The sequence below is a fragment of the Phyllostomus discolor genome, chromosome 5 (genome assembly GCF_004126475.2).
Source record: "Phyllostomus discolor isolate MPI-MPIP mPhyDis1 chromosome 5, mPhyDis1.pri.v3, whole genome shotgun sequence".
Taxonomy (NCBI): Eukaryota; Metazoa; Chordata; class Mammalia; order Chiroptera; family Phyllostomidae; genus Phyllostomus; species Phyllostomus discolor.
In genome coordinates, this window is record NC_040907.2 from 174,983,899 (window position 1) to 174,993,716 (window position 9,818).

General features: G+C 62.1%; 1 protein-coding gene across 1 annotated transcript; it reads left to right on the top strand.

Moving 5' to 3' along the window:
- The first annotated feature begins 1,269 nt into the window (after positions 1-1,269).
- On the top strand, positions 1,270-5,862 carry LOC118500937. Its single transcript, XM_036027474.1, has 3 exons — positions 1,270-1,398; positions 2,019-3,246; positions 3,924-5,862. The coding sequence occupies exons 2-3, from the start codon at positions 2,072-2,074 to the stop codon at positions 4,078-4,080; spliced, it is 1,332 nt and encodes a 443-aa protein (XP_035883367.1). The 5' UTR covers positions 1,270-1,398; positions 2,019-2,071; the 3' UTR covers positions 4,081-5,862.
- The last annotated feature ends 3,956 nt before the right edge of the window (positions 5,863-9,818 follow it).

Genomic DNA, 9,818 nt, shown 5'->3' on the forward strand with positions numbered 1-9,818 from the left:
CTTACTGGCTGTAAGTGGGTTTGGGTGAGCCAGAGGGCCATGGGCCCCAGGCTGCTGCCTGCCTTTAGCCCAGAGCGTGGCCACATGAAGAGGGTCGCCCATTGGCTGGAATTGTCCCTCCCACCCCAATCCTGGCCCGGTCTGCCGCTCTGCACCCATCCAGGAGCTCCTCGGTCCCCGTGGCCCTTCCTGTCGCAGCCGCTCACGGGAGGGACCCCAGCTCCAGTGCCCTGGGAGCACCTAGTGTCAGCAGCAGTCAGATTTCCAGGCTGCCTGGCCACCCTGCCTTTCTGCCTCTTCCCCCAGTCAGGCCCCACCCCCCCCCCCCCCCCCCCCTTCCACTTTTGGTTTCATTTCCTGCTCCTTAGTCTCAGCCTCTGGAAAGTGTGGCTCGCCAGCTCTCTCTGGGGGAGGGTCCCTGGCTGCCCCCAGCCCCTCGAGCACTGCCAGTGCTGCTGCCTGGGAGCCTGTGACATTTTTTGGCGCTTGATGACAGACCTCGCCGGAGAAGGTGAGAAGACTGGGGGCCAGCAGGCTCCTGCTGCAGGGGAGGGTGCCTACTCTCACCCACCCTCACTCACTCAGGGGGTGAAGAGAGACCCTGTCCCTCAGAGCCTCTCTCATCTGCCACCTTCCAAAAGGGACGGGAGTCAGGGGAGTGGTGCCCCAGGTGGACAGGCTCGCTGGGCAGGAAGGGTGGGCATGGTGGGCTCTTGCAAAGGCTGCTGCTGGGTCATGCTGGGTGGGCTAAGGGGGCACGCCTTTTCCTTGCCCCCCCATCACCCCGGCCTGTGCAGGTGCCAGGCAGAGCAGGTGGGGGTGGGGGACCCTGTGGAAGTGAACTCCCTCTTCCTTCATTCCCAGAGCTGCTGGCCAGAGGGCACAGGGGCCTTGCAGGGCTGGCCGCCCCTCCTCTGGCTCCACTGCTGCTCACCCAAGTGGGGAGGGTTCTCAGCTGGGCGCCACCTGGCAGAGTGAGGTCACAGCCCACTTTGTGTCTGCGGGGCTGGCCCTGAGGCCAGGACCGCTTCCTGGGTCCAACGCAGCTGGCACACGAGCAAGCCCCTGCCTCGAGTGCCAGGGAAAGGAGTGGATCCACCCCAACCGCCGCCGTTCAAGCTCTGCCCTTCGCTCACAGGGTTGGAGCAGCAGGCCTTCTACTCAAGGGTCTTGAGCTGCGTGGGGATAGTTGGAGTGCTCTCTGGCAGGTGCAAGTGCTGCAGAGAGGCCCCGTCTGGGTGCGCTCCTGCCCCCAGCAACCACGGACCAGGGGGCTTCAGTGGACAGTCGTCTCTCACAGCTCTGCGGGCCGCAGACCCGAGCAGAGGGTGCTGCGCAGCTGGGTCCTGGGGAGACCCGCCTCCTGGTCCTGGCTGGCTGTGTCCTCACGGGGGATGGGTGCAGGGGGCTCCCGGGGGCCCCTAATCCCATCGTGGGGGCCCCACCCAACAACCTCATCACCCTGAAAGGTTCCCCTCCTACCACTGTCACATTGGGGGTTAGAGTTTCCACATGCAGACTGGGGCGGGGGCACAAAGGTCAGTGCACAGCAACCCCCATGACCATGTCTGAAGGGAGAGAAAGGCTGGAAAGTGTGGCTCCAAGTGGCCCAGCCCTTTCAACATCAAATGTCTGGAGGACCCCAGGCTCGGACAGCAGGGGCAGCTCCGTCGGAGCAGCCCCCAGGGTCGGGCCCGTGGCCCTGGGTTTGGCAGGGACACAAAGGCTGGCAGGGGACAAGGGGCTCCGGGTGAGCCATGAGGGAGGCGGGGCCTGCGGAACCTGGAGAGGGGTCAGGGTGTGCTCTGGCCTTTTCTGGTGGGCCCTGAGCTGGAAAGTGAAGCAGCCATTCAGGGAGCTGGCGGTCATGGGCCTGTCCCCGGGGGCTCAGGCCGGCTGTTAGGTCATCACAGGGCTGTTTGTGGCCGGACCTGCGGGTTCCGGACCCTCTTCCACCTTTATGGATGGTCTACCTTGTCGGTCTGCATAGTCAGTCTGTCTGTCCTGATCTCTTGCAGCCTGAGGGTGGTTTTCTCTGCAGGAGGCCAGAAGCAGCTCGGGGGCAGCTCCCATGGGGTCCAGCTCTGAGGAGGAAGCCATGGCCCCGGCCGTCCCCCCGCTGGGGCCCAACGAGAGGTTCCACCTGTTTGTCAGCTACAGCAGCATGGACGCCACGTGGACCCACTGGCTCATTGGCCGCCTGGAAGCCGACCACGCAGGGCTGAGGGTCTGCCTGCACGAGAGGGACTTCACCCCGGGCAGGAACGTCCTGGAGAACATGGCCGAGTGCATCCATCAGAGCCAGAAGGTGCTGCTGGTGCTGAGCCAGGACTTCGTGCAGAGCCGGTGGTGCCTCCTGGAGGCCGACCTGTCCCTCTTCGGCTACTGCCTGGACAGGAAGCCGGTCATCCCTGTCCTGCTGCGGCCCTGCCAGGTCCCGCTGCACCTCAGCCACCTGACCTACCTGGAGGCCACGGACAGCAGCTTCTACAGCAAGGTGGCGCGGCTCCTGTGCACGCCCAGCCACCGCATGGCGTGCCCCCTGCCTGGCCGGCACCCCGTCCCTGCTCTCTACAGTGGGAAGACCCTCCTGACCGTGAACTGCATCAACAGGACCAGCCTGCCCTCTTGGAAGGTGGGGACCTTCAGCACCCTGAGCGTCCCGGACCCCTTGAAGGAAGTGTTGCAGGACCCCGAGGTGTACAAGCATGCCGTGGGCATCCTGAACGGGGCCAAGTCCCCCAGGTCCTGCCTCCGGTACCTGGGCTGCAGGGTACCGCTCGGCATCTTCTTCCTCCTTCTCTCCGGGGTTTTCATCATGCTTACTGTGGTTTCCTGTGCCCGGCCTATTACCCGGGATCTGCAGTTGCTACCAGCCACCACCTGTCTGTTTTTAAGCCTCCTCCTCATCACCTTAGCAGTTAACGCCCTGTGTTGGTTCAGAAGGTTTTCTAGGAAGAAGATGCGGGAGCTGGTCCTCAGGGTGGGGGAGGCCAACCAGCTGCTGGCGCCACACTCCGTGCTGATGGGCTGCGAGACCCTGAACCAGCTGTCCTTCGTGTTCGTGCGGCTGGAGGACTGCCGGCAGGTCTTCCTCGCAGCCCCCGAGGGCGAGGCCCTGTTCCAGGAGGCCCTGCTGCAGTTCTCCTGCGCCTATGCCTGCTGCCTGGTGCAGGTGCACTTCCCCCCCTATGGGGATGTCACAGCAGCTCGGAGCCACCTGCAGCCTGGCCTGTGTTTCTGCCAGTACGTCTCTGTGCAGCTGGAGGGAGCCGGAGGCTAGCCCCAGGGGATGATGGAGGGCCCTGGGCAGTGGCTCCTGTCGGACTCGCAGCCGCCCCTCGGCCGCACTGTGGACATGACAATGGGAGGCCTGGCTGGTGCATAGCTTCTCACCTCTGCTTAGGCGTGGAGAGTGGGGCAGCCTGTGGCCCCTGCATGGCCTGCTCTAGGGCAGAGGTGACTGCTGTCAGCCCACCAGAGCTGGTGTCCTGCTCTGGCCTGACAGGTTGGGGAGGGGGACTTTGGTCAAACTCCCTGAGAAGAGGCCAGGGAAGGAGTGGGCTCACCTAGGAGCCCTCAGGTGCCAGGAGGACTGGCCTACCCTCAGAGGACACAGTCACTGCCCGTCTGGATGGCCAGTGTATGTCCAGGGGCCAGAGGCACCGCCCTTGGGCCCCCTCTCTGAGCAGCTCCTCCAAGCACCTGCCCTTTGTTCTTGGACATGGAGATGGAGACAAGCTCACCCCTAGAGACTGGGGCACAGACACACCCCACTCGAGCTCCCGCCTTCGGTGCCAGAGCCTGTGGGTGGCCAAGCAGAGCCGTCCTCGTCCAGAAACGGGGGCGGGAGCAGGGGAAGGTCTGCGTGGCGCTCAGTGTGGACACCCCAACAGACCTGTGCCTCTGGCTGTTGACTCCAGACCAGTGCACCCTGCCTGCTCTGCCCTGGGCCCAGGTCCTGAAAGGAAGACCCAGCCTCTCTCCATCCCCCCTCCTGGGGAAGGTGTGCTTGGGGCTCAACACTGCCCCCCGGAGCCGCAGCCGTGCCAGAGACCTCATCCTCACCGCCGACTCTGATCATCCCACAGGAACAGGCGGCACCCCTACAAGGTGACCGAGAACCGATTCTGGACACTGGGGACAGAGCAGGGAGCAGCTGCAGGCTGCACCGTCTCTGAGCTGCATGGCCTTCATCACTCTGCACCCATAGGGAGCAGGGAGCAGGACCCTCACCTCCTGCCTCCCGCCTCTCCCCAGAGAACGCCTGCAGCTCCAGCCCAAGCAGAGGCAGGACCTGGGAGGTGAGGGGTGGCCCTGGGGCTCTGGCCTGGGCCTTGGTTTACCCACCACTGAATGAGCACTTGGCAGATGATGTCCCAGCAGACCTGAAGTCCAGCGCTGGGCAGGTGTCCCTGTCTCCCCTGGAACCCTTGGGCCATGGCCAGGCTCGGTACTGGCGAGACTGGCTCAGCTGCTCTGTGGATCGCTGCCTCCGTCCATTGTTTGGCCCACAGGGCCCTGAACGACCCTTGCCGCCCCCTGGCCCCAGGCCTCCAGTAGCTGCAGACACAAACCAGCAGAGGCCCCTCCTACACCTTCCCAGCCGCCCTTGTGGGCGGCCTTCCCGTGGGGTTGGGCCTGTGTCATCCTGGTGTGACCTTCCTGACCTGTGAGCCTCAGTGTGACCTGCCCAGTCCTACAGGACCTGCAGTTCTGGAGGCTCTGTGGCACAGGCATGAAGTCACAGGGGAACTGGCCTCCTTCTGGCCCCCAGGTCCCAGGCTCCCCACCTTCCTGCAGCTCCTTCCCGGCACCGGTGCTGCCCGAGACCCGCTGTGCCAGGGGCTGGCCTGACGAGCGTAGAGTCTGTCTCTGGGACGGCGACCTCGGTGAGGGCTGTGGCGACCCACCTGAGTGGGGTCTCCACCTCCTGGACCCCGTCCCTGTGTCTCTGGGCCTGGCCCTCAGCGAGTGTTTGCCTGACTTTCAGGTGTTAACCTTGAAACGGCCTTGAGGACCAGGGCTCTGAGGGCTGTGACTCGAGAATAGTGGTGGGTGCGACGGGAAGTGAGGAAGGCAGCCGGGGGCGCAGGGGAGGCTGGCTCCTGAAGGAGCAGCTGGTGGCAGTGGTCTGACCAGGGAAAGGCCAGCCCCCAAGGCCACGGCCCCCCATGGGCCTCCGAGGGTCCGGGGTCCCCGAGGAGCACACGGAATTTCTCTTGTTCTCCTTGAACCCACCGCCCGCGCCGTGGCGTCCCTCATCAGGGAGCCTGTCCACCGGACGCACTGTGCGAGAGTCACGTTTTCCACTGGGAACGTTTTCTCTCGCACCACCGAAGCCCCGGCAGCTCTCACGCCGTCTTCGGGAGGCTCCTCCGGGCGGTGGGCCGGGCTCCAGGACCCCTCCCTGCGGGCGTCGGTGGTTGGTTAGCTGTCGGCAAGGAAGGTGGCCCAGCGAGTTGCACGTTGCTGAGCCTGACGGGCTGGGCGGCAGGAGCCGGCCCGCATCGCCAGGAGGCCACGGCTTCACACCCCAGGGGACCGCGGCGACACCCACTAGGGTCGAGACCCCTCCCTCCCCAGCTGGTACCAGACTGTGGCGGGGAACAGGGAACAGGTGGAGGTGAGCACATGCGCAATGGGAGTCAAAATGGCGCAGGGGGAGGTGCTAGTCCATAGAAGCCTGTCAGTCTAGCCTGGGCAAGCCATCAATTGGCTAGGGGGGTAGGGGGGTGGGCCCATCGGAAGAAGCCTGTGAAAGCTTGGGAAGTCGATTGGTTATTTTGAAAAAGCTCGTGGGCCGCCCTGGCTGGTGTGGCTTTGGGTTGAGCGCCACCTGGGAACCAAAAGGTTGCCGGTTCGATTCCGAGGCACAGGTCTGGGTTGTGGGCCTGGTCCCCTAGGGCACAGGAGAGGCTACCACACATGGATGTTTCTCTTCCTCTCTTCCTCCCTGCCTTCCCGTCTGTCTAAAAATAAATAAATAAATAAAATCTCTAAAAAGCCCCCAGAACCCGGCTCTCTCGCTCAGTGACCTGCACTTGCCCCATTTGTTCACGCCTTCTGTAGTGCGGGCTCCGGGCAGGAGCCGGGTGCAGCAGCACAGCCCGGAGCGGCGCTAGGCGGCCTGCGGGCTGAGACCACTTGGCAGTGGTCCGTGGCAGCCCGAGGGCTACGCTTGAAAAGGACACTCTTCCTTTCGGCCTCGCTGGACACAGCTGCACTTTTCCCATGCAGGGCTGACAGAGATCGGACACAGGGACAGCCTGAATAAATCTTGCCACGCCACAGTCTCCCACGTGTGGGTCCATGAAACACTTTCCTCACGATCCCACGAACGCGCCCCACTCCCACCGGCAACAGTACCACGCCACACGCCTCGCCGACGAGACCCAAGGGGAGCACCCTGCAGCGTCTCCGAGTCGCCTCCCCCGAGGGCTGAGGCGGAGGCTGGCCTGGCCCGTGTCCTCTGGTGGCGTGTCATCCCTGTCACCCTTGCAGACCACCCGATGAAGCCGCGTGGGGTTCCACTCCAGAGCATCTGACTTGTGCGTTTTTACACAGGCTTCTGTCCAGTGTGAGTGTGAACAAAATGAAGGACGCCCAGAGGCTGCAGAAGGAGCCTCTTACTGCAGGCGCCTGGCCGGGGCCCCTCCACACCCCGAGCCTGGTCACACCCACAGCCTCTTCACACTCAGGTCGGCCAGAGCACCAGCAGGGGCACTGCCTGCCCCCCGGGGGGCTCTGGATGTCGCCACGGTCACAGGCGACAGGCGACAGGCGTTGGGAGGGCGTGCGGGCGTGGAGCTCGGCTCCCTCGGCCTCCCTGAGGTTCGCCCGGAGGCCGTGGGAGCCTCGCAAATTCGCCTTGTTTCCCACGGAAGCCTGTGAAACTCTTAGGAGGACGTGGCACCCGGGACGTGTTTTAATTGGAAGTGGTGTACATTCTACCTCAGCAGCCTTGGGTTTTCGTTTTGGAGTGCATGAATTCAGCCTGAGATCTCACTGCTCACAGAGCTTTCATGCGGCAGGTTTGAGGTCTGCCGCCTTGCACATTCAGAGCGGTCAGGGAAGTCAGATGTGTCCATGTGCGGTCAGCGTGTGAAATACCTAGGGAGCCGAACTGATCAGGATTGTCCCATCCGTGAAACGGCTTCACAACTCCAGAGCGTGCTCTCTAAAGAATCAGTGAGGGCACACGCTGACACTAGAGTTGCTGGATTTACTGATAAACGGGCTTTTAAAGGGAGCTTTAAAGCTTGAGAAACGCTGGTTTTAGATTTGTAGTTACAGAATTTTATAACTTCATAAATTTAAGTAACGTAGCCGGCCACACTCCTTCTGGGAACTTGGCCCTGAAGGTAGATCTGCAGCCCCAGGAAACACGGGAGCACATGTTTCTCCTGGCAGGAGGGTGTGCACCGCAGCACAGCGCGGGCAAGCCACAGCCACAGGCAGGAGGGCGGTGGCGAGACTGGGGTGCGTCTGCTGCTCTCGGGTGCCTGGCGGCCCTGGAACGGAGGAGGGGCCTCCGGGCACCTGCATGGGACCATCTCCTGCGTAGGCTGCTAAGTGAACTCGACATAGCAAAAGGTGGATTGGGCCTTTCCCCTGGTTCCCGGCACAGCGCCCCTAAAACCCCTGGAATTTCCTGAGTGACGGGCCAAGTGCCTTTGGTCACTCACAATCACGTCCGAGCTGATGCTGATGATTCAGCAGCGGGCTGCCAGCCTCCGGCGGAGACCAAAGGCCTCCTGAGAATGTGGGCGCCTCTCTCTGGATCAAGGAGACTGCAGAGCTTCCCTCGGGGGCACACCTGGGGCACTGGCAGCAGCGGCCCCGCCCCACCCTTGCATCTCTCCCATCTGGCTGTCCCCACGCTGTCTCCTTTACAGTTAGCTGGTCATCTACGAAGTGGTGCTTTCCTGAGTTCTCAGCCACCTGAGGGAGTTGTTGGATCCAAAGGGACCACCAAATGAGTAGCTCAGTCAGGCAGGAGTGTGGTGGGCTGGGACCGACAGTGTGAATGGTGGCTCAGGTGTGGCTGAGCCCTCCTCCCTGGGCGATCAGTGTCAGCCTGGGGTTGTAGGACGCTCAGCCAGCGCTGGGGCGTTGGAGGAGAAAAGGTTGTCAGGGTGTTTGCACTCTAAAAATGACAGAGTAAGACCGACAGGAATGGAGGAGAGACACTCGGGTGGAGTGAAGTGACCGCACTGTTTCTGGGGAGTGGCATGGGCACACGGACCCAGACGACTCAGGACAGAGCATGTGGCTGCAGAGGCTCAGATGAAAGCCACCTCCACACAGAGTCCAGCTGGGCTGGGGGCCAGCTGTCCAGGGCTGTGGGCCACCAGCTCCGAAAGGAGCTCTGGTGCATCCTCAGGCTGAGCCAGTGAGCACTCCCAGAACGAGCGGGACCAGGTTTCTCCAGTGGGAGAGGGGTGTCGTCATCACAGGGCGGGGTGAGGACCGGCTCTGGGGTGTGGGGCTGGGACTGGGGTTTCACTGTGAGCTCGTAGAGACCCCTGTATCTTGCACATGCACACAGTGTGCATTGTGTGGGTGCACTGTGTGGATTTAGGTGCATCGTGTCTACAAATGCATATGGACTCACACACACACATATTCTTCAGAGAGGAGGGAGATACAGATCGTGTGTGTGTGTGTGTGTGTGTATCCACCCCCCAGCTCTGCCCGCTGAGCCTGCCCGGAGGCAGCAGGCACAACCGCCCCCGCCCGGCTCTGGGCAGCACGAGACGCCTGCACCGTCCTTGTTTGTGCCAGAGACGTGCGGAGTCCTCAGAGGGCAGGACCTGTCAGGTGTGCAACACAGTGAGCATAAAAATCAACATCGGGAGTCCCAGATGTCACCACGGAGGAAGACAGGAAGCCACAGGTCACACGGATGTAAGTAAACGACGAGGCAAACGGGGGAGAAAGCAAAGCTTTTCGCTGCAGTCTGCGAGCAGAGTCCACTCCAGACGGGAGAGGAGATGGCGAGCGCAGCAGCGCCCCCTGGAGACGGTGCCTGTGGTGCCGGCAGGAGTCAGCGGTGGATGCAAAGCCAGGTGCGGTGCTGCGGGACGAGACACTTACACAGTCTCAAAGCACCTCCCACAAACAGTGCACGGATTTGGAAAGGGAAAGTGGCCGCTTTCCAGGGAAAAGCCCTGTCAGAAGCTGCCCCAGCCCAGTGACCCAGGCTGACCTCTCCAGGGATGGACGCCAGACCTGTTGTGCGTCCCAGTGACACCGAGGAGGACATAGCGCACTTCCGGGGATGCAACCCTAAAACACACCCTCTCCAGCTGACAGTGACACCCCAGAACTGCCCCGGCCAGGGCAGCCCACGCCATCCCAGACGGCAGGGTAAGAGACCCCGAGACGTGGGTCCCGGGTCAGATCCTGGGTCGCATTTTCCCGCAACAAAGGCCATTATTGGGACAATTAGCAAATTGTTAGTAAGGCAGGTCAATTAGATAGTAGTTTGGCATGAAAGTTCAATTCCGATTGTGGCAACTGTATGGAGTTATAACAGAAAACGCCCTTGTTTTTAGGAAATGCACACAGAGGTATTTCAGGGTGAAGAGGCAACCACCTCTCAAAGGACTCAGAAGAACCTTTCCATCGACGACAGACAGATGATACAGGCCAGCAGGACACACAGACAGAGAGAGAGACATACAGATGATAAACAGACATGAATGAACTGATATACAATAATACAGGGATAGGTAATAATGATGGACAGATGGAGGGATGCAGGGATGGAAGGATGGACATGACCCCAGCAGTGAAGGTCACTGGGCCTGGCC